At 38.1% G+C, this 24,299-nt stretch overlaps 1 protein-coding gene across 2 annotated transcripts in view; it reads left to right on the top strand.

The window, feature by feature from the left end:
* Positions 1 to 24,299, top strand: part of GRM1 (glutamate metabotropic receptor 1) — a 182,001-nt gene that overhangs the window by 12,536 nt on the left and 145,166 nt on the right. For both annotated transcript variants that reach the window (XM_005420067.2, XM_005420070.2), the window contains exon 2: positions 23,023 to 23,272. In XM_005420067.2, the coding sequence (XP_005420124.1) occupies positions 23,023 to 23,272 (250 nt within the window). The remainder of the gene's footprint in view (positions 1 to 23,022; positions 23,273 to 24,299) is intronic.

Below are 24,299 nucleotides of genomic sequence, written 5' to 3'. Positions count from 1 at the left end.
ACCTAAAATTATTTAATTCATGTGACAGCCCATGCAAAGTAAATGAAAAAATTGAAAAACACTATGAAATAAAGCTGGAACTTGATAGCTCGGTTAATTGACATTCTTACCCAGCAGTTTTTCTAGAAATTAATTCAGTGCTGGATTTCTGATTATCTGTTTTAATTTTAACAGCTGTAATATGGACATCAATATTTTCTGGTTTTTTCAGATCCCAACCAACATGTTATAACACAATCCCTTAATGCAATGAACATCTTAATGTACTTTTACAAGGCAACTTAGAATATAGCCATGTTTGTAAAATCCTTTGTTCTTGTCACATCCACTTCTGACTTTTCTACTGAGTCCAAATATATGTGAAATAATGCATTCCACCTTTGTCACAGATGTGTTGTTGTCTGTGAAGTGAGAAACAGAAATGCACTGGTACCATATCCAGAGTCACATGACTATTTTCTATAGTTCATATCCTGATGACATATGAATAATAAAATTGTCTTCAAAGTTCTGGTAAAACATCTGTATTCAGAGCTGTGTTTGACTGTAATGAAGTCAGTAGGAGCTATTGAGTGAAATTTAGCTGTGTTGATGCTGTGTGATGATCCTATAAGGTGCAGAATGCTCTTGCTTGATCCCAAATGGCAAGTGAAGCTATCTTAACTTTATGCACTTGGATTATGGAGGGTAAGAACAAACCACACGCTTAGACAATACAGTTTCTGAGGTAGATGGCATCACAGCAGTGCCCAGTGCCTCACAGGATGAAGCCAGGTGTGCTTATCTCACATTGAAGACAGATTTTCTACTGATAAAGCAGACATTTATAAGCCTTGTAAGGGACTCTGCAGTGGGTTAGTCTAGGGGGAAACCAAAAGGGTTAGAACTGTGCATATCAAGGGATTATGAGAATTGATGAGTGGGTTAAATGAAGACAGGCTGCAACCCACTGGAGAAAAAAGGTAGGATTTTGGATGTGCTGTTTTGAAATGACAGGAAAAGTTAGTTGCTGCTGTCTTAATGTAAAGTGTAGTGCTGAAGTAACTGATTAGGTTGGGTTTCTAATTTCTAATTATTTTCTAATTTTATGAATAGAAGATCAAGGTAATTAGGCACCTAACTGAATGTTGAAACTTAATTGCATTTGCCCATGTAAAAGCTATGATTTATTTTTAAGTATTTTGTTTGTTTTGCTTTAATTACTCATTTGCTATACTGGATTACACTATGGTAAACGTCACCTGGATTTTTTTCCTCTCTCTCTGTTATAATGAATAATCTTAGAGTGCTAATTGGTATGTGCTTAAATTCTCAAGCTTAGGCAGCTCTTTTATCATAATACATGCAGGAAAATAACACACAAAGCAGAAAAAGAAAGAAACTACTTCTGTGTCTCTGCCACACAAAGATTTCTGATGTAAAAGGCTTTTTTGGTGTTGCCAGGATTCTTCTACTTCCACAAACTTTAACTCCCAAGGATGATATCTTAAATTGTCTAGCCTCTAACAAATACTAATTTAAAATTTGGAACACACCATACTTTGTGAAACAGAAATTAAAAAAATATATAGATCACATCTGGAATAAGCCCTATCTGTGCTTCATTTTTTAGGATGCAGGTTTCATTTTCTAAGAGCAGCATGCAGAAGGTGACTGGAAATGACCATGAAAGGACACTGGGCTGCCTCATTTTGGGGGGAAATTTGTTGATGTGATAGGGTTTTTGTTGAATCATTTGCTTTTGCTGAACCAGCACTTTAGAAAAAGGAAAATATCCTATAGGAATCTTCTAACTGTCTCTGCCTCTGACCCCAGGTCTCATCATCTCATCCCTAATAATGATAGCCAATACCTTTCTGTATGTTGCCTCCTAGTCTTTCCTACAACTCCCTCTCCCAGGCTAGTATCTCAGAATCCATATTGATACTTAGAACAATCTCTAAAAAGCTCACTTGGCTTTTTATTGTTTTCAGAAGGTAGTGCCTTATGGAAAAGCACACAAGTACTGCAAAATCACTCATCTTCAGTACTGCTCTTTTCATGTTTTTAACATAATCCACCAGATTTTTGTAGCTTGGAAAACAAGGCATAAGCATCTCTGAACCACACAAAATGTATGATCATGCCCTCAATCAATAGCAAGTGCATTTTCTTTAGATTGAAAAAACTAAATGCCTGAGCTGAGCTGCAAGCTTAGTTTTCAGACAGGCAAAGAATTTGAAAAAAAGCTTTGTAGTCATTACAATTAGATCATCATTGGGTTTTTTTTCCCTCTAGATTATTTTAATGTAAGAATAACTTTCAATTTTATTTCACTGATATCCATTGAAGAATTGCCACTGAGTTGTGTAGGAAGAGGTTTGGTTTTAATTATTATACAATGCAATATAATAGATTTATATTATATATCATAATTTCAATGCAAATATACATGCATATAAGCAAACTGTCCATGTATATGAGGAAAGAAGGTTATAAAACACAGAACCTAAGGGGAAGCCTGTACATCTTACAAACAGAAACACAATTTCTTCAGTTTGCCTTATTTTTGTGTAGGAAGATTTCAGGGATACATTCTAAAAGTGTTAATCTCTATAAGGAATTGCTCTGTGGTCATGTAAATTTGAATTTCAATCTCAGAGAAACTTTATGCTGCTACTAATGATCTTTGTGGTGACAAAGTCCATTGTTATTTAGAATAAAGGGAAAAGGGTTTTCTCTATACTGTAGTCAGGAGCACAAATAGACAGAAGCATACATTTAAAAAAAAAGAGGGACAGGGTAGAGCACACCTGCAGGCACAGATGCTTTACCTTTCTACCTTTAACTTCTGCAACTTTGATTTCACTCAGAGTATATAAATTCTGTATATAGCAAGAAGTTCTGCTCACTGCCAATTAGGATAAGACCCAACAGAAAAGAGGGCTCTAAATATGTGTCACAGTTAAATGAAGAGAACACAACAAAACAAGAAATGTTTTCTCTTAGCCTAACACACCTTGAAATGGTGATTGGTTGCACCTTGGCTTTAGAGATAAGTGATTCATTCTTGCATTTATTATGGAAAAGGACAACTGAAATTATTTCAACATTAGGAAAATGTTTTATCCTGGGCCACTCTTAAGAACCAAGAAAGGACACATGATAGGGTTTCTTATTATAAATGTTATCTCACTGATCACACTAACTGAAGAGGTTTTAGATCAACTTTTCCCCGAGAAGAGGAGAAGACCATTTTTTGAAGCATTACTGTCAAATGTGACACTGCTGTATTTTGCAAGAACTGTTTATGTGTTCATTATTCCCTGTGGAGGCAAAAAGGAACCAGCAGCCAGCCACCCACACAGCTGCTCACTCACTCCCCACTCTGTACAGAGGGGACAAGGAGAGATAATAGGTAGAACAGTGAATCCAATCAGCTGCAAATCCGAACCATGGCCCATACAGACTGCTATGAGGAAAGTTCACTCCACTGTAGCCAGATGCAGTAGAATCCAGGTCAAGAAACACCTTATTCAGTGATTAAGCCACTCTCCTATGTGAAAGATATATTTTCTTACTCTTTCAGGTTGAAATTGAAGCTATTTTGCCCACTTCTCTGATAAGTGCTCTAAAAGCTGAACTGCTTGATTTGAACTTCCATGTCTGCAGAGGCCTCATTGAGTTTCTAACATCACATTGAAACTTTCACAACTAATACCTTAGAGATAATGGCATTAACATTTCAAACCTTAGCCACACAATGACTTAGAAGTGTAAAGTTATTTAATCTTGATTTACAGCCTAGAGCATTCTTATGGACAATTCCTACATTGCATGCTTTGTGCTTAAGTAGCCTGGATACCTGTGTGACCAACTGTACTTATGAGATATAGAAATATATTACAGATAAATGACATTTCATGCACTTCAGTTGGAAAGTTTTTCCATTTTTAAGATGTTCCCAAGGGTTTTAGAAGTTGTGGTGTTGTGAGAACTTTAACTGTTTTGAAATAGGAGATATATTTTAGGAATACCGAGTATAGACAGAGGTCTAGCCTTAGTGCCACTTGAGCAGAAGTTTCACAAGACAAAATTCAACTTAAAAATCATACAATTCTCCAGACATTTTCTTGAAGGATGCCTTACACTGTATAATTGTATGTGTGCACTTAACTCGCTTTGAAATCCAGCCTGGTAAGTTCCTTAGAACAAATTGTTGTCTTGAAATGTTGTTCTGGAATATAATTCCTTCTACAATTTAAACCCACGGAACACTTTACTTTCAGATGTTGCTTTGGAGTGAGTTTGTTTGTTTATTTGTTTTTGATCTGAGAAGGAGACTCTGCCTTTGTATAGCTCACTCAAAGTCACATCTTTCTGTCTTTCATGATCTTGATGGCTACTCTTTGAGATTTCACCATTTTTCCATTTTCTTGTAATGCTGGGTATCAGTGCAGAAGCAGTCACAATACTGTGAATTAGAGGTAAGGTAGTATAAGCTCTGTTACCACAGTACCACACTCATCTGCATAACTAAACCCCAATTCTATTTTTCATAGCCATAGCATTACCTTCAGGGATTATCTGTTATAATTACTACAACAGTAATTGCATCCCATGATGGACTCCAATGTCCCTTAAGTGCAGAGTTCTTAGTTCTTGAAAGTTTAAATTTATGTGTATATTTAACTGCATATTTCTTTGTCTATGTCCAGTTTCCTGACTAACCTAGATCAGACTGCATTGGTAACTTGTCTCCCAACCTTGCTGTCATTTGCAAATATTATTGGTAATGCTTTTGTATTTTTGTTTTTCCAGGTCACTGCTTAATGTTAACTTGTAAAATCTATGGACAGATCCTTATGGGACACAATAAAGAGACACCCAATCAATTAGTGTTCCTTTACTGCAAGTGTATGTTGAAACCTACCAGCCAGACTTTATTCTATTTTATGTCTGCAGTACATTTCTTATCATTCCAGGTTCATAGTGAAAATGTCATGCGAAATGAACATAGATGTCCTGTGGAAATTAAATTGCATTGCATTGACTATATTACTCTTGATAACCAAGATTATAAATTCAATTAAAAGAGATGATTTGGATAACTGAATTGGAAACACCTAGTTTCCACATACACAAAATGATTGGCAAGCCTTACATTGCCCCATTCCCTTAATTTTTTTGTACACAAATTTCATGTCAGCTGACAAGCTATTATTTTTTCCAAAATGGATGTCAGGCTGACAGACCTGTAATTACTCAGGTTAACTCACTTATTCTTTTAAATATTGCACAACACTGCCTTTCTTGCAGACCTCTGGCACTTCACAACTTCCAATAGCTATCAATAATAGTTTCTAGTAGTTTAGAGGCTTATCAGCAACTTCTGTCAGAAGTTATCTGAACACATCCATTTAAAAATGCCTGACCTTTTGGAGCTGCCACTTGATTTCCTTCTGAGTTGGGAAGGGACATTACCATTCATCATCACCATCAACACCGTCATCATCTTCTGGTATGTATACATTATCTGTCTCTTTCCCAAAATACATAAAATAAGAACTTATTAAAAGATTCTTTCTGTTCTACAAAATCCCTTCTAGCACTGACCCATCATCATTGTCCTTTTTTTTCTTTCTTTTCCAATGTTCCCAGCTTCTAAAACTTCTCTCTTACCTTTTGGACTGCAATAGCACTGGCCAAATGGCATAATTTAATTTTTCTCTGTAAGAAGAAAGTCAGTTCAGATCTAAGCAAAGAAAGTGGCTGGGGAGGGATTACTGGGAGAGGCAAAGGAAGGCCCAACTTTGCTGCCCAGTTTTAGGATCCACATTTTAGGATCTGCCAAGAACAACCAACCTGCTGCCCCAAAGCTTTCACCTGTCCCTAAATCCCAGGGCCTCTCCTGCCATCTGCTAATGCTTTTGACTAACTCTGAGTCAGCTCCAGTTACAGAGCTCCCTGGGTAGCAGATGGCTGGTGGTGCTGTGTGCTCAGAAGATGGAAAATCTCTAATGGTGTCCCTCAGAAGGATTGCCCAGCCAACATTTGGTTCTTGAGTCACTGTTGTGCCTATAGATGTGCCTGCAGTTGGGTTTTGCATTGAAGGAGCAGTGGTATTTTGTTTCTCAAGGATGGTAAGCGCAGCAGTTTTCTCAGGGGAAGTGTCTATTCCAAGTGTTGTGTTCTGACATAACTCTATGAGAAAAGAAAGAAAAATGCTCATTTGTTAAAAAAAAACCTACTTCACAGCACCCATTTGGTAAGAGACAAAACCAGCTTGTCTGTCTCTTGCTCTCTATACGCACATGAATATACAGAACTGCTTCAGATGTTTTTCATTGACATTGTGTTTTATGTTCTTCAACCTCTATTAATATGAATGCCCACTCAGAATAAAACATTGCTTAGGGAGGTGAAGGGGGAGAAAAAACCCCTATTAATCCACTCAAATTAAGTCGTGAAGAAAAAATAGTTTGCGGAAATCTCAAGAAATTTTAAGAAAACCAGAAAGATTTCTGCCTTTGCATTTTCTTCAGATTTGTTAAAATAAGATTGCAGGCATCATGTCAGATGAGCACCAGTGCTTGCAAGACTGCATTTATCAAGTGCTAACAAGAGGATGAAGGGAAATTGAAATGCCATTACAATCTTATTTCTTGTTAAAAGTGAAGTACTAGATTTTGCACTAATTCATTCAGACAGATGATATTCTGACAGAACTGACATCTATAACAAAATGTGAATAAAGTGGATGCAATTCAGGAAGTGATGTTTCATCCTTTTTTCCTAGCACTATGATGTCAATGTAATAGATAATTCAGATTTGGATTTCTTTTTTCTTAAATCCATTTATCTTTGATCATCAATACTTTTTGTTATAGGCAGACACATACTTACAAAAATAGCAAAATCATTACCTTCTTAGATTGTAAGAAAAATGAAACAATTAATCTCATTAATATTGCCAAGGAAAACTGTCCCATCTAACCTCTATTTCCAGGCAATATGTGTGATAACACTTTAAAGTATGATGTTGTTAACAGCCTTTTCTGTCTCAGGTTGGATTTTTTAATTGAAAATGCAAACATTATTATAGCTGCTGATGAGACTTAACAGAAGATTGAGTGCTGTGGGGGGAACTCCCGCAAGTCACTTTCCTATAAAACTTCAGTTACAGCTTTCTTTGGGTTGTAGGGTTGACAGCAAGGTTGGTAGTGAGTGTTCCAACAAGACATTGCAGACTTTTTCAGATGTCATTTTTACTCTTGATTGCTGGTTATTGAGTTAAACTCTAATCTTTGGCTGAGAAGTGCCAAGTGAAAATCATCACACCAGGGTTTTAGTCCAGATAAAAGCTCTGCCATTCCTGAGCTTTTCTTTAGATGTTACAATGAGGCTTCTCTAATGCTCACTGAGTGGAAGTGGTTACAAGGACAGCATCAGCCACAACTATTTTAGGAAGCAGTACAGGGCACAAAGCTGACAGACCAGTGCACTATTTCAGAGGTCAATTAAGGCTTACATGAGGAGAGGTGACTCTCCCAGGCAGATGTACTTGGAGTATGCTACCAAACTTGGTCCCAGCCCCACTGAGAACCTAGCTGCCACTCAGTTGTCTTTCTGAGAGTGTTTGCTTTCCCCCCGCAACTGAACAATGAAAAAATCTTGGTGAACAAAAAGAGATAATCACATTCTGTTCCTTTGGCTGCAAACTGCTATGCAATAGATAATTTCACAAGATTCCTGTATGTTAATTTGGTAAATAAAGTTTACCTGGTTTTCCTTTTTTTATAATTGCAGTAAAGTGTCAGACAATGCATTAAAAGTACTATCTTCAAATATCATCTTTAAATAAGAAGTTAAACTTACCCTTAGCAGAGTCTGGTGATTTACATTTTTTTAATGAGATCCTATTTTGTTTTGTCTCTAATCTCTTCATTTTGTTTTTAGCATATCTCATTAGTTTTGATACGCCTACTTTGTTAGCTAAGGAAGATGGAATACGACAGTTCGGAAATACTGTCATTCTATACTCTCAGAATTCTCAGAGGCATTGTATAAGCCTGAAACCTTCATTTTTTTCAGCAGTCATTTGCTTGAGCCTCTGCTTTTGAAAAAAAAATCAGTAGATATTCAGTCCAGATAAATTTAAACTTCTTTTAAAGGGGCAACATGGAAATATTTGTTTTCAATTTAATAGGAGCTTGAAATTTCTCAGAAAGCACTAACCTAAGATGAGAGGAGACAAACTATTTAAGTAAAAATGGAAATCCTTAAGCAAAAAGCCAGTAGTCATCAGCCTTTATTATTGTTACAGAGTAAAGCCTTTTCACAGAATCACAGAGTATTCAGAGTTGGAAGACACACACAAGGATTGTGTCCAGCTCTTAAGTGAATGGCCCATACAGGGGTCAAAAAAATGAATACATTTCATTTTTAGATATGTCTTGATGAAGTGGAAGATATATATTTCACTTCAGCTGACCTTTAGCAGACTTTAAAAGCTTTTTTTACAGGGTCATTTGTCTTTTCTGATTCTTTGGTAACCTTGCCTTGGCTCTTTCACTCATAAATAAGATGTATTTGATGGTTTTCCAATGTTCAGTAACAAGTTCTGGGGATTTCTTATACTGTTAGATTTTTCCACTCTGTACACTGAGGGTTCTTTTAATTAATCTCAAAATATAATTGGTTTATCTCTTAGATTCCCAAAAGCCTGTGAGTGGGTTTTGTTAACTATGCCTTTGTGCGTTTAAACATGGCCCTGCTGTACTGCTGTATCTGCTGGAAATACAGTCCTCTTGATTCTGTACAGGTAACACGCACCCAAGGAATAGATAGAGAAATGTTGGAACCAAGAGAGGCAAAAGTGAGAAGATGAGTGCTGCTGATATTTATTAGAATCTCCAAACGTACACAACCTTCATCCTTTGGCCTCCCCCTGCATCAAGTTGCAGCAGCATTTTTTAAATTGTCAGAAATAGGAGTCCCAACTCCCTGTTCTGTTTTTGCACTTATATATGCATGCGAACTAAGATTCAATAAGTTAAATCTGCATCCTCAAAACAGTAGATTTTTGTCCTCACTCTGTCATTTAACGTGCTTTCCGACAGCTTATAAATAGTCAGGTTATCAAAGCTGAAAATTGAGGTCTGCCTAACGCATCTCCTTCTCATAATATGTTGATATGCATAACCATATGCTTTTCTGATTATATTAAAACCTGGACAGATGTATAGGATAAGATTGTAGTTCATTTGGAAATACCACAGCAATGTGAGATATGTTTTTGAGGAAAAGCTAATCTTAGACACAAGAACTCGTACACATAAAATATGAAACCCAATTGTTGTTATGTAGGAGGGAGGACTGTAGAAAAGTCTAACAAATGTACTTTAAGCGAATACAAATTCTGTCCATAATTTTGAAGTTTGTTGTTGCCAACGATTTTGCAGGAAAGGGCTTGCTCATGGTTGTGCCAGTAATTCCTGTTGTCAGGCTGACATTTCAAGAGCAGCCTTCTGCATTTGTATTCACCCTCCCAGACACATCAAAAGCACATTCACACCCTCCCCTCAGCCCCGCACCTGGGAAAGGGCTGCAGTGACAGTGGAAGAGAGGCCATTGTGTTACTCAGTCATCCCAGACAGCCTTTGGGGGCATCCTTTGCTCTCCACGTGGGAGAGCAACAGCTTGGAATGAGTTGCAATGCATTGCTCATGGAATTGGTTCATGATGCATACATGAAGGAGTTTCTTATCTTCTTATCTGGGTAACCATCCTCGAGGGGTTTAAACTGAATCCATGAAGCAAGTAGGCTGAAATCTGTGACAACAATTTGTGTATGGTTTTAGACTGACAGTCTTTTCTCTCTCCCTTCCCCACTGATGTTTCATCTGTGCAATCAGGAAGACTTGAACTGAATCCTGATTATACCAAAGGAAATGAGCAGTGGCTAATTTCAGTATTACCTTCTGAGGCTCAAACAGTCTCAAAGGAGACAGAGAAAAAATTGCATTCAGACCATATTTTAAATAAAAACACCGTTCACTATTTTTGAACACATAGATGGTGAAAATATACCAGCATTTTAGAAATAGAGAAACACTATTGAAAAGGAAACTGCTTAATGCATTCTGCACCTTCTGAGGGAATCCCTGTCATGTAAATGGGATCTACCCAGTCCCTGAGCATCTCTGCTCTCACGTAGTGCACACTCACAGATGTCCCAAAATTCCCTATTCCAAGCAGCTGTGGGTTTGTTTCTTTATGCAATTACATACAGAAACATCACTCTTTTAATCCAATTAATCATAGAGTCTAACAGGACAGTACTCTTCAGAATAGAGTAAGACAAACCTCATTTCATTAAAGGTGTTCTATAAGATCACAGTATCATTATCAGCTCCTCAAAGGACAAATACACGCAAACCATACAAACAAATGATTCAATTGCATGGAAAAAAGGGAAAACATTTACAATTAATAAAAGGGACATATCAGTGCCATCCAAAGTACCATGTGACTTGTATATCTCTTAGTTACATCTTAAGAAAAATCATTACTTTCTTTCCACAACAGTGGGGGAAGCATAAGTATTTTCCAGGCTATTTTGATGAAATCTTGGTTCCATATTAACAGTCATCAAATCTAACCAATATTATGGAGGAAAGGAGATTATGTGAGACTTCTATATAAGACTAACAGATCTTATTTTAAGTCCCAGAAATACTTTGTTGGAGAGAGAGAGGTTTTGTGAAACCTCAGTAGTATACAGAATTTGCATTGGCCTTTGCACTGCTGATTTTTTTTTCTCTAAGAAGACCTATTTTTCCTCTCCATCTATTTAACATTTTTATGAAACTTTTATGAGCTTGCTGTCATAAGGACCCTCTCTGTTCTTTTGGTTTTCTTTTCTTTTAACACTTGGCCAACCTAACGCCTGCTTAATACCAATTTGTGTTACTGAAGGTTAATGGTAATTACTTTAATTTGAAGAGAAAGTGAACTCTTTTTTTTTCCTGAAAAAATAAAGGAAAAGAAAGGAACAAAGAAAGAAATTATAAAGTGTCCAGTATAATAGAAACTGAAAAATTGTTTAATTTTATCTCACATGTGTTTTCTCTCAGCACCAATTCACTCATTTATATTTGGATTAGATACAAGAAGCTGATGATATTTGGCCTGAAAACATTCTATATATCTGAAAGATTCAGCATCTTCTCACTCATTCTTTCTTACATCTAGTCACAGAACATCATGTTATTTCATATCAGAGGCAGGTTAGTGATGTCTGGTTATACAGTGCCAAAATGGAACTTGTAGTATCTTGTGCTTTTGGATCAGAGAGAGAGAGAAAGAAATAGGAAAAGCAGAAGGAAGGTGGGAGAGAGAATGAAAAAAAGTGACAGAGAGAAGATTAAGTAGAAAGATATTCACTGCCCTTGTGGATCCACCAGTCCTCTTCTTCTGGTCCTCTTGGTGGTGGGGGTCCCACGAAACATGCAGTACATTCAGATATCCATGGGAAGATGCCAAGCACTTCCTCTGCACTGGCAAGTTCTACACTGTCTTTTGCAACACACTCTGGATCTGTGGAAGGCCTTAGGAATGAGTCTAGCAAGTGCTTCTGAGGTCTTTGATTATTTATGACTCTTAAAACAAGACACCTGCCTCTCATGTGAATGTCCTGTGTGAATGTGACATTCCCAGTGGCTGGAGGAGCTTTACAACTGAGTTTTACAACTGAGCCAGTTTGTATGAGGGAAGACTCTGCAAGGTCTGCTTCTTCTCTGGCTTGTAGCCTCTGGTGATGGGTGTTCAACCCCTCTGTATGAGAGGTTTTGCCATCATACACAAAAACTCTTCTCCTCCCCCTTGGGTGGCAGGGAGAGTGTGCAAACCTGGCCTCAGCAAATGAGTCTGTGGACTATGGCCTGCCTACCCGAAACCCAGCCAGAGCTGATTTTCAGCACAGCTGCTGCATTTGGCTTACCTTGTGGATACAGTCTGCTCCTTCAGCTTTGTTTACTCCTCCTCAGACCAGAGATAATTGGACAATAGTGCTGCCTTTATTTTATCTTGAGTTCCCATCAGGTAAGCTCACAGTCCAAATTCCCCAAATCCAGGAGGCATATTTGGGGCGGGATGGTGGTGACAGTGATGGTGAGAGGGTGGGCATTGATGGTAGCAGCCTCTTAATACAGTTTGCCCAAGGCCCTTTGGTGATCTTGTTAGTGATCTTGAATAGTGCTCAAGGCAATTATGATTTTTAAGTCTCTTATATATGCCCATGGTGCCAGTTAGTGCTTTAGGGATGGATTTTCTGACACTCCTGGTGGTAGAAGTACATCTGTTGAACTGCTATATACTTCATTGTCAAAAATATATTTGTTGCTGTTGCGAAATATATGGAATGTTTTAGTGTGCAGATCAGACCTAGCACATGTCATAAGATCAAGAGGCATCTATGTCGATCATTTATTGATTCAGTCATGGCAGAAATATTGAACACAATGAAAATCACTCTTTGATGAATACCTTCATCAAAATTCCTGGCACACAGGGGGCTCTGCTGTTTCCCAATGCTGGAGCAACCACATGGAATGGCTGAGGAGTCCCCCATAATGTTTTTGCCATGAAGCTCACATCTGAACAGCTGCAGATGTATTTTTCCTGGCTCTGAGATGTGAGATAAGAGCCAGTCATGTCAATGCTGCCCTTTGACCACTGTCAAGGCCAAAAGCTTTGCTTCACTGTCAGCGGGGTGCCAAAGCTGAGGCCAGCAGGCCACCCAAGTCTGTATTTCACTCTGCCACCTCACAGCCTGCTTTGGCAGTGGCTGACACTGTTCCTGGAGAGCTTGTACACAGCCAGCTGCGCAAGCACGGCCGCCTTGCCCTCAGTGGCTGCTGCTTTTGGATGTGCTCAATGCATGCACGGCCTCAGCCTCTCTCCTCCATGTCTCACCTGCCTCTGCTCCATCTGTGGGCATGCCTCCCCTTGCTCTCCTTCTCCTTCTCATCCTGGCTTCCCCTCCCAACAGCCAGGACCTGGTGAGGTGGAGGATCCTGCCCTGCCATCAGCCTGCCCTGGGAGCAAGGGTGGCTCAGCTGCCAGGCTGCCACAGCCCCATCCAGGGCCAGCATGGCCGCTCTGCTGGCTCCACCCTGTCTCAGGACATGGCGCCAGCGCCAGCTGCCCTTGGCCACCTTGCTGGTGCCTGGTTTCTCTGTGGGCTTTGGCCCTCCGAGGGACAATTTGGGAAAAGACAAGGTGCTGGGAGCAAGCAGGGCTTGTCCAGCTTCCCTGGTACATCCGGGGCCTGCAGGCGTTTTGTGGGCCTTTGACGGAGGGCCGCTCCTTGCCCTCAGTGCGTTTTACCAGGAGCATTTATTTGAGGACAGAGCAGCTGAAGCCATGATGCAATGACATGCCTGGGTTCAGGTTGTTTTGAGCTGAGAACAGAAGGGTGCCGGGACCTTCTGGATGGCAGTACAACTTGTAAGTACCCAAAAGCCATTCCTCAGGATCTATCTGTAAGCTCTGGCTGTAGAGAAGGCCAAACTTCAGAGCCTGAAATGTTTGGAAAAAAAGTATTTTCAGTATTTTCACCTTTCTCCATGATTTGTCTTTTTTTTTCTATTTCTTAGCCCAGCCCAGATCCTTCTGTTTTCCCTCTATCGAGCAATTTTACAGGTCTGTGTAGCAGCACTGCCCTCATCTCCTCAAGGATGCTTTCAGAACTGCATCAGGAGTGCTGCAAGGGCCTCCTGCCAATCCTGAGGCCTCCCCCATTAGTTCCTGGAGCACAGGAGGTGGCCTGAGAGCATTCCTGAATGTGGACATGGGTAGGGGTGTGGGAGGACTCAACCTGTCCAAGGTGTCATCCCTGGGGTGTAGCCTTGCAGAGCTGCACAGGTGCAGTATCTCACTATCTCACATGTTCAGGCTTATCACTTTCTCTTACTTGCATGTAGCCATTTTTTTCTACCTCTCAAGACTGCCCTTCCAGAGTTCATTCTTTTATACTACCTCTGTGGGAGCTGTGTAAAGTAAACTAGTAATTTGTTCTTTACTTGTGGTAATTCAGATTTTACATTAATTTCTTGTACTAGCTCTGCCTGTATTCCCAACATTAAATCAGCTTTTCATATGCAGATACTACAATAGCCTTTGGGAAAAGGTATTTCAAATGTTTCACCATTCAGCAGCAGACATGACATTCAACACTGTGTAACTCAAACATTTATATTGTGTCAATCCTTGCAGTTATCAACTCAATTGGAAATGCTGGTATGATTATCTCTCCTCAACTTTATAACTGAGAGTACCTTTTACACTCAGGATTTGAATTTGTTTGTTGTTTTGAATTTATTTCACATAATATTATGAAATTATATTCATTTTCATCAAAACTTTTAATAGACATGTACACCAAGGCAGTCACTGTTTTTCTTAAACATATTTAATTTAAACCACAATTATTTTTACAATAACATAATATTCTTCTGAATAATAAGACTACAGTGTTCAGGGATTTGATAAAGCATACATCAAAATGTTTATCTTCTGGTTTGTAAAAATTGGAGGATTCTATTCCAATTAGATAACACAGTTTCTCTTGCGATGGATAGCATAAGATTAGGTATAGTTTTTTAGGCAAAAGACTAAAATTTATCAGTTATATGTTATTTGGGATGCAATGTAATTCACAATTCACATCTAGAGCTGTGACTCACATGAACAGAATGTATCAGTGTCTAACAATTATATGTAAGCTAAAATTGCCTTAAAGGTCATGAACTTTTAGCTCTGGAGTTGCAGTTCAGTAGCTTTTTGGACTTTTTTTTAATGATGTGTGTTAACAGCCAGTGAAGAATAAAATTTAATAGTTCATTTGTCTCAAAACTTAAAAAACATCCCATAGTTTTGCCACTGAAATCGCACTTCAGTGGGAAGAGGAAACTCCTCTTTCGCAAGAAAATGAGTACAAAATACTCCTAAAAAATAACCTCATTTCTAACATCCTTTCCAGATACCTCCTGAAGTCATTGATAGTGTGGGTTATTGGGAAGTGGTCATAATATTGCTGACTCTTTATGGAGCATTTCATGATGCTTGGCCTTCTAAATGCCAGCCCATAAAAACATAAAGTTTGTGAATATCTTGGGTCACTAAAATAAAATAGCCATCTTTAACTCTCAAAATTTTAAGGAAAGGCCAGAAACCGATTGCTATGTGTCCTCAGGTTCAGAAAGCAGATAACCAGTAGAAATATGATTTTAAATTTTCATTAATTCCTTTATGTTCAAACCCTCATAGTAGGGTACTTGTATGCATGATTTTTGATTGCTCAAGGTTTTAAATCTTGTGCTTGAATGTGAGTTAACCTAATTGAAAAACTGTCAAAGCATGTGCAGAGCTGAGGATATGCTTCTTTCCTTCTTGAAATTTCTGCTCATATTTAAAAAAAGGGAATATTGTTCTCCTACTTTGATGTCACTTCTGGGTATCCTTGCTATAAATAGTTTTGTAAATGATTTTACTAAGTGTAATATTCACAGCAAGCTTAAACCAAAAAGAGATTATTATAAGAGTTGAAACTTTATTCTTACATTTTCTTTCCCCAGACTCATCAAGAAACACACACAAAAAAGTGTGAGACTTTTTTCTACTGATTCCAACCAAGAGAACCAACCAACACTTAATGCTAGGCATTACTAGATTAATGTTAATATTTTCTGAAGAAAACTGGAAGCCCCTTGCTGATAAGTCATGAACAGAAAGATGAAATTCAGCAAGCAAATTTGTTACAAGTAGTGTGTGTCAGCTAGGTTTGGAGCTGAAATAGCTTCATTAGAATATAAACCTCTCAAACTCCTCGATAGATACATAATAAATAATCACTGGGTGTATGCTTTGAATACATTTAGGGAAAAAACGCCATGATACCACATTTTGGCATTTGTCTTATTAGGGAAGTGTCATTTAGCATTAGTAGTCTCATTACTTCAGGCTGACTTCACCTGTGGCTGTATTTCTGACAAGAATATCAAGTAGTTGTTCAAGATATTGCACCTGCTGCTTTCAGGATGAAGGCTTAAATATAACCACTTTACTGAGTGGCAAAATTGTACCTTTTTCTGTGTCTTCTTTACTGAGGTAACACATCATTGTGGTGAGCTATTGGCAAAATGTACTTTGTAATTAGTGACAAGAACTAACCTAGCATTTAATAAAATTATGTAAGTTTTCTTGTTTGAAATATAATCTCATTTCTCTAAATATGTTAGGCACAGTGTATTGGTTAATGGATGTAATAATCATCTAATTCACAATTTCAGTTTTTCTTTAAAAAAAAATCCCTTGTACTCAATTTTGGTTAGGAAAAACTAGGAAATGAAAAAAAGACAGTCTGGTCTTAACAGCTCACTTTCTGCATTTCTAGAAGGGCCTGAAGAAAACAGGCTGTAAGCACAGATGGCTGAGATCTGTGGTGTACTAAAGATGATTCAGTTCATTCATTTAACATATCCTTCTGGCCTTTGTAAGGCTAGAGTGCAGTTGCTTGGAAAGAATCCAGAAAACTTTCCTAAGCTTAAATGAAGATAGAGTGCTTTCAGTGTACTTTCAATTTCTAATAATGAGTTTTGTTCTCCATAGCTAAAAGATGGTAAGGCCTCCATCCAATACAAAGTCCTTTTGACAATGTCAAAGATAAACATCAAGGGAAATGTAAGGGAAACACTGACTTCCAGAGAGCCATGGGTTGGTCTGGAAAGGAAGATGATAGTGATAAGGAGGACTTTGGTGCTGATGCGTGGTAGCAGGGTAAAAGCAACTTTAGAACTGAGGAGATAGGCAGCTGGACCCAGTCTAAGAGGTAGGACGCAGTAACCAATCCAGCTGGCCTTCAGTAGAGGGGAAAACCTCTAGTGAGTAGCAGTGATGTTCAACCTGTATCAAACTGTCCTTAAGGGGCAGTGTTTGCAGGACTTGTTTCTGTCTTCAAAGCCACTGTACATGGAGAAATCGAAATAGCCACTTCAGCATTCTTTATAAAGCAGCTTTTGGCCTATTACTTCCTCTGTAAACCACTTAGAATGAAGGAAGTGGTAGAGGTTTTCCTTTTAAGCTTTGCAGTTTGACTGAGATTCTAGGTCAAGTGAAGTTTGTAATTTTGATGTTTTCTCTGCTGTTTTGTCCTGACTGGTAACAGAATCAGAGCCCACATCCACACAGAATTCTACTAATTCTAAAATAGCCAGTACTTTAGGGTTTGTGAAGTACCCTTGTAGGCTACTTTCTTTGAAGTTGTCCCTTAAAGATACCTGAGGTGAAATTTACTGAGCAAAGGAAGCTTTCTCAATGTAATTTTCTATCTGAACCCTGAAAAGAAATTCTGTGGTAAAGGGCTTTAGGCAGCATAGTCAGCATTAGGTGAAGAGAGTTCACTGAAAAAGAAAAAACAAATCCTACTTGGAATAACTTATAACTGGTAAAATGTAGCCCCTCCTGACATCAGTAGGATAGCGTTGAAAAAGATATTCTGGGGAAACATGGAAGTGTTGGATCCTTGCCCTTTTCCCAGTGACAAAGAAGTCTGGCAGAGGCTGCAAGTGTCAGTTTGATGGCCTGGGAAGCTGTGTGCCAGCAGGGCTGCTTTCTATGAACACAGCATTTAAGTCTGGGATAGACCACAATAAGATACACTGGCAGATCCTTTTCTACAACTTTTCTGGGTTTTTGTCAGTCTGGTACCTTCAGGGAATAAATATGGACTTTGGCTTTTATTTGTAACTCTCCCAGTTGAAGGTGTGATGCACGCGGTTGAATTATTACAGCTTAGAAAATGACTACTTGTCATTTCAGATTCATTAGCTGATTCTGTATGCGCTCCCAACTTGTTACTAACACACTAGCTTAAATCTGATGCCTGAAATTTTTTTTAGTTTGTAATCGACTAACAGTATATACAGGATTATTTAATATGGTACTTGTAACAAATCCATTAAAAGTAGAGAATTCAATTTTTTTTTCTTGTTTACTGACCCTACTCAAAGATGCTCCTGTGGCATAGGGAGTCATACCATATTATAGAAAACTGATGCTCTTTCTGCCTATTTTTCTTTTCTGTTCAGTGGTCCCAAACTTTGCTGTCTTTTCAGATTTGCATTTGACTGCTGTATAGTTACTGTCTTATCTAATATTATCACTAGTTTTTACAAATTACTTACTGCAATATGCCAGGGACTAACTTGACAATCAGATCATGTCCTTGCTCTGCTTTTCCCAAATAATTTGCCTTTGCAGAAGCGAAGATTTAAAAAAGTTATTACTTGCTCGTATGTCATGCAGTCCTTTTGTTCTCATGTTGTTTTCTCTGCCAAAAAGTAGTTAATTAGTTGAGTAAAAAAGATGTCTTGCAGTGAATCAATACTGAACAATGAAACAGACTTCATACCTCCAGCAAGGTATTTACAAGCCTGGGAGAGGTGGAAAAACAGATCATAACATTAAGAGAGAAAAGAAGAGGACAAAAAAATAGTTTCTCACTTGTTAATTTGAAAAGGGGAACTTTCTTGCCATATATGACTTGCCTCTGTAGCACCCTGCAGTGAAACTGGAGTTTGTGGTTTTCTTATTCGGTGCATTACCTTTGTTGTGTGTTTGCAGGGTATATGGGAGTTTTTGTGTGTTCACTTTTGATCCAGGTTGTGGTTTGTTGTCATCTTATTGCAAAAGTCCCATACCTTCTTAGTGATTTCTCATGGGCATCTCCTCACCCAGCTAACCCACTCTTTTTTAGCACTTGTCTTCTTATTGGACACAGCTGAGGCCTGTTAAGGGCAGGCCTATTCCTAATCTTTGGTGATTAGTACAGCTGCAGCTTCTCAGAGGTGAGATTACCTTTTGCACTATCTTTATTTTCTTACATTCTATCCTACCACAGTGGTTGTCATGGTTTAGAGGAATAAATGCAGCAAAAAAGCCCCTAGTGGTGAACAGGTGACTTCACCTGAAGAGATTACTCATGGCTGAGGTGGGTAAAGTAGCTCTTGCTCCCTACCTTTTGTCATTTTAAGTGCGTTGGAGCATTCTTCCAGGCAGAGCTCTCTGCTGAGGGCTTTTGTCAGTTTTGTAGGTGTCTCTCTAAATGGGTCTTAAAAATGTAGTTCGTGTTTCCTAATGATACTTAAAGCAGATCAAGAAAGAACAGTCTCAGTCCTTCTCTTCAGCATTATGGCCTATAAGATTTTTTTAAAATGGTGATTAGCCTATATTTCAAGGAAATGTTCTGTTCAGTTCAAATACGAATGATTCATATTTCCTTATGTTATTGCCCAAATAAATCAATGGCTGATTTCATGCAAATATAGAGATTAAGTGGGACACATTTTTTTGTTTTCAAGCCCCCTGAAAACACAACACACTATTATATGGCTTGGGAAGACCCACACAGACATTCTATGCATCCCTTAAGAAAACAGTCTCCAGGATTCTCATAAGCACCTCACTGCTGAGCTGTTTCTGCTCCATTTCATAAACGAAAAACAAATGGTTCTCTTGATAAAGAGAATGGGGACAAATTTGCCAAACAGCTGTAACAAAGAAAAAGAACATAAACCTTTTTAGATGGAGCTCATGGGTTCTGCTCCCCACACGACTAAAGTGTTAATACAACCGAAGAGTGCTAGTTTCAGTATAGCTGTGGCACAAATGTAATACTTACTGGCTCACAGGAGCAATTTATGAAACTGAATCTTTTTGTTAGTTTCTTCTTTTGTATGTCTTCTGTTGATCAAGATAACATCTCTGATTTTTACAACAGCATCCTAATGTTTTTATTAAGATATTTAAGGCATGTAATGCAATGAGTGAGAATAATTACCACTATATGTAACTCTCAGCAGTATCTTTAGATACGCGGATCCCTCTCAGAAATGGCCTTATCTTGAATTTCTTCAGTGGTGAAGCAAAGCTTCCTTTGGCACCGAAAGACAAGTGTTATAAAAATCCTCTTAGTAAAATTGCAGTCATATCAGGCTTAGAATTTACCTTTATACTGCTGTACAGACTCTGAATGAAGCATATAAGGAAAATGTGTGATTTTTTGATTAGGGTACAAGTTGAACAGACCTTAAAAAAGGTTAAAAAATGGCAAAGGCTGTTTGAGTCCCAGTTATAGGGCTCAAAGAATGTTACTGTCTCACCTAGTTTTGGGTAGAGGTCAAAAAGAAAATACCAATAATAATTATTTTGCCTTTCACAGCTGATCCTGGTAGCAAAAGGTAGTTTCAGACAAGATTAGATCTTTTATTCAGTGGCTCTTTCAAAGGAAGACTGGTCTTAGCCTGGGGCCCTGATGTAACTCTTCACTGCCTACAATCAGGAAGAGATTTCTTTCATTACAGGTTTCCCCTCTCAGCTGTCTGAGTGTGGATTGAAATGGATGTACCCACCAAGCTGGTACAGATGGCTGTGTTCTTGGCTATTGCACAGAATTAATTGGTGTTTTCTATTCCATATATGCCCTTACATTGTCCATACCTCGGTAGCTGAGTGCATTGAACAATCTGTGTAGCATATGTCACACGTTCTTTTTCTCTCTGATCTTTTTCCCTGGAGGGGAAAGACGTGCAGCATGTTGTCTTGCTATGGGAGCATGGCAAACAGATTTTAAGAGAACATCCAGGGTCACCAAGTCTCATCTCTGGTTGTTGCAGAAACCTGCTTTACATAATGCTCTTGTGAGCTGAGCAAGCTCCAGTCAAACATCAGACTTCTTTGTGCTGCTACTGGACAGCTGTTATGCTACTTTCATATAAAGATTGGAAATCTTTCCTTTAGAGCTGCAGATTTTCTGCCTTGTTTTTTGCCCATTCCATCTTGTGTTCATGTTGTTCTTGATCTTAATTAGCTTTTTCCCTTCTAGGACTCTCACACTCCCTGAATTTATAGACACCAATCTTTCTCTTAGCATATGTTTTGGTAGGCTGTTGTACTGTTAGTATGGATTTGACTATGTTTGAGATAATTGTTACTTCATCAAAATTAAATCTGAGAAAAATCATTCCAAATGGATTTAATTTTTCATTTCTTGCAACCATTAACTTGAACTACAGCAAAATCAGTTCTTTACTGACGTATGACAAAACCCTTCCTTAAAGTTTGGGTAAGAAACCTGCTAATATGCGCTGCCCAAACATCTAGTAGGATTCAGTTTAGTCTCCTATCCCTCCTTAGGTAGGACTTTAAGAATAACCCTAATGGTTGGTGAGTTCCCACCAGGCACAGATCTTCCTCTCTTCCCCACACCCATGTAGGACTGCTGCTCTGGAGTACCTCTGGCTCGCAGAAAAAAAAAGCAGAATTGACCTGATTGCTGAATATGATGTTGAGTCACAGGCTAGAAAAGAGGCCATTCTGCTGTGCTTCAAATTTATGAGAAACTAGGGCAGCTCAGTGCAAAGGGCTGAGGAACTTCAGTTTTGTGTTTGACACTAGACCTGTCAGGTTTGTCTGCAACTTAGTGTGACAATGACTGTCATAGTGTGTCTGCATAGTGTTGATCCGTGGCAAATGATCCATGTTTTTGGAAAAGTGCACATATTTCTACTGGGTTTATACAGAATGCCTGAACTGTCTCCTGCTGCATTTTCTTTCTGATGGCTAAACTTTTGAGGAGTTTTTTTTTTTGTTTTTGTTTTTTTTTTTTTTTTTTGTTTTTTGTTTTTTTTTTTTTTTTTTGTTTTTTGTTTTTTTTTTTTTTTTTTGTTTTTTGTTTTTTTTTTTTTTTTTTGTTTTTTGTTTTTTTTTTTTTTTTTTGTTTTTTGTTTTTTTTTTTTTTTTTTGTTTTTTGTTTTTTTTTTTTTTTTTTGTTTTTTGTTTTTTTTTTTTTTTTTTGTTTTTTGTTTTTTTTTTTTTTTTTTGTTTTTTGTTTTTTTTTTTTTTTTTTGTGAAGAAATTTAGCCTTATTCGGAAGTTTCTCTCTTTGCAATTTGCTGTTTCAAACAGTTGCTGGAAACGGGGAAGTGGGATCTCTTCAATCACCCCTTGCTTGAAAAGATTGGGGTCTTAGAAGTGATCAGCATATCTGATTTTACTCCCTCATTAGATGAAAGAAACATTATGGATATGGATAACATCAAATTAATTATTCTCTTTTTGAAACATTTCTTGTTACTGTTAATAGACATGTTTTTTTTTTTAATCCATCTGTTCCTCTTATGTGATGGGTGTTCATCATAAGTCCTGTGCTCATGTCAAGCATAAAATATTCAAAGAAAACTTGGGGTTTCACCTGTCTCCATAGCAGAAGGCACTCTGAGTTTTGTAAAACTGTTTTGGCTTGCTGAATGTATAAATGTGAATTTGAGAATCAGTTTTTATACATATCTTGGACCACACCGTTCAACTATTTCTGCCTTGGAAAGGGTTATTTCTGAAGCTCTTTCAGGTAGAAAGTCTCCTATCCTAAAAGACACGTCATCAAGCCTAAATTTTAGCTGTCATGAACATTGCTTGGTCAAATTAGTGTGACTTTGAAAATGTTACCAGATCAGTGTGTTTTAAACGCGCATCCATCTTTCATTCACTTTTGTGAACATGGACTGCATGTTATGCATACAGCTTGGAATTAAATCCTTTTTTCCTTTTCCTATTATTGTTTTCCTAAATTAGATCAGCCGTGGGTTTTGCCATAGAAATGTTAATAAAACTTCACTCTTACTGTCTGATCTGTCTCCTTTTCTACCTATCCATTCCTTGTTTAACATCCCCTTTACTCTCCATTGTTAAGTCAAAGTAAGAAAATAAACTTGCAGTCTCCAGTTCTGTTAAGACCTACTGATACATGGATATCCTGTTGCTCCACTGAACTCTGAGCACATTCACTTTGATGGATCTCTTTTGCTCTTCCTACTGCTAATGCTGCTTGAGAGAGAGGGAAAATTTTGGAGAGGGAAACTATCACTTTCCCATCACAATTCAACTGATTAAATGCATGATATAATCTTTTTTTTTTAATAGGAAATTATGGGGAAAGTGGAATGGAAGCCTTCAAAGAGTTGGCTGCCCAAGAGGGTCTCTGCATTGCTCACTCTGACAAGATCTACAGCAACGCCGGCGAGAAGAGCTTTGACCGCCTGCTGCGCAAGCTGCGGGAGAGGTTGCCCAAGGCCAGAGTGGTGGTGTGCTTCTGCGAGGGAATGACCGTCAGGGGCATCCTCATCGCCATGCGCCGCCTGGGGGTGCTTGGGGAGTTCCTGCTCATTGGAAGGTAAGGCTCTGAGTGTGCTTTCTCTGCCTGTCCTCTCCCTCTCCTCCTGCAGACAGGCCTTTGATTTCAGAACTGTGCAGCTTAGGCTACCGTGTTTCCATATTTTATTGTCTATGGCATGAAAAGACGTGGCAAGATGGTAGAGCAGATTCTCAGGAAGGAGATGTGAAGATGTATGCCAGCTTGATCAGTGGTGATAGTTTTTGCTGAACTAAATATTAATTAATAACTTTTTTATATGGATAGATGACATTACTGATTTTGTGCTTTTGCACACCCTAGAGGAATGTTTCGTAGACAGATTTTTAGGCCTGAAGTAGGGAGTGAAGAATTCTAGTCTGTATGTGATCTGTGGTATTTAACAACATTTTATGTGTTTGAGTAATGATGACCCCTCATAATTTGAAACTCCAATTACCAAGTGTTTTTGATTACTGGAATGTTTTTTCAGTCTCATGATTATAACCTTGCATTCTCAGTTGTATATTTTGCTGTGATCTTTGCTGTTGAAAGCTGGGGCACTTATATTATGCAGGCTGGTTTGGTTTTTAAACATCAGAATTGCTGATGGCTAAATGAGTATGTATGTGTGTTTTTATTTCACCAGAGTAACAGTGCAGGTATGTGTTGGACAGAAGAAGGCTGTTTTTATCAAAATGAGAATGGTTGCTTTGCTCTACTAGAGTTTATCTTTGTAGGTAATCACTGAAATATAGTACATTTAGTTCTATCATGTATTTTATCCACATTTTCATTTTTTGTGATATTTCTTATTTTCAGGCTTCTTTGACTTTCACCTTGATTTCTGCAGTGTCTTTGTCCATTTTTCTGTCTCGATGAACATTGCTCAAATGATGAGGATGGATATTTTCTGTCTTCTGTGTTGGATTGATAATGTCTGCTTTAGTCCTTCTATTTACTCTCTGTTTCTTTATTTGTAATTTTAACGTTCCTTGAAGGAATGTTTAAATTAATTATTTCAAGGCCTTTGTCAGTTGTTTCCATGCCTACTTAGCTTCTGCTGTCA

Source organism: Geospiza fortis, unplaced genomic scaffold (assembly GCF_000277835.1).
Source record: "Geospiza fortis unplaced genomic scaffold, GeoFor_1.0 scaffold162, whole genome shotgun sequence".
NCBI lineage: Eukaryota > Metazoa > Chordata > Aves > Passeriformes > Thraupidae > Geospiza > Geospiza fortis.
The sequence above is the reverse complement of the archived record's forward strand: the minus strand, read 5'-3'. Positions and strand labels throughout refer to the sequence as shown.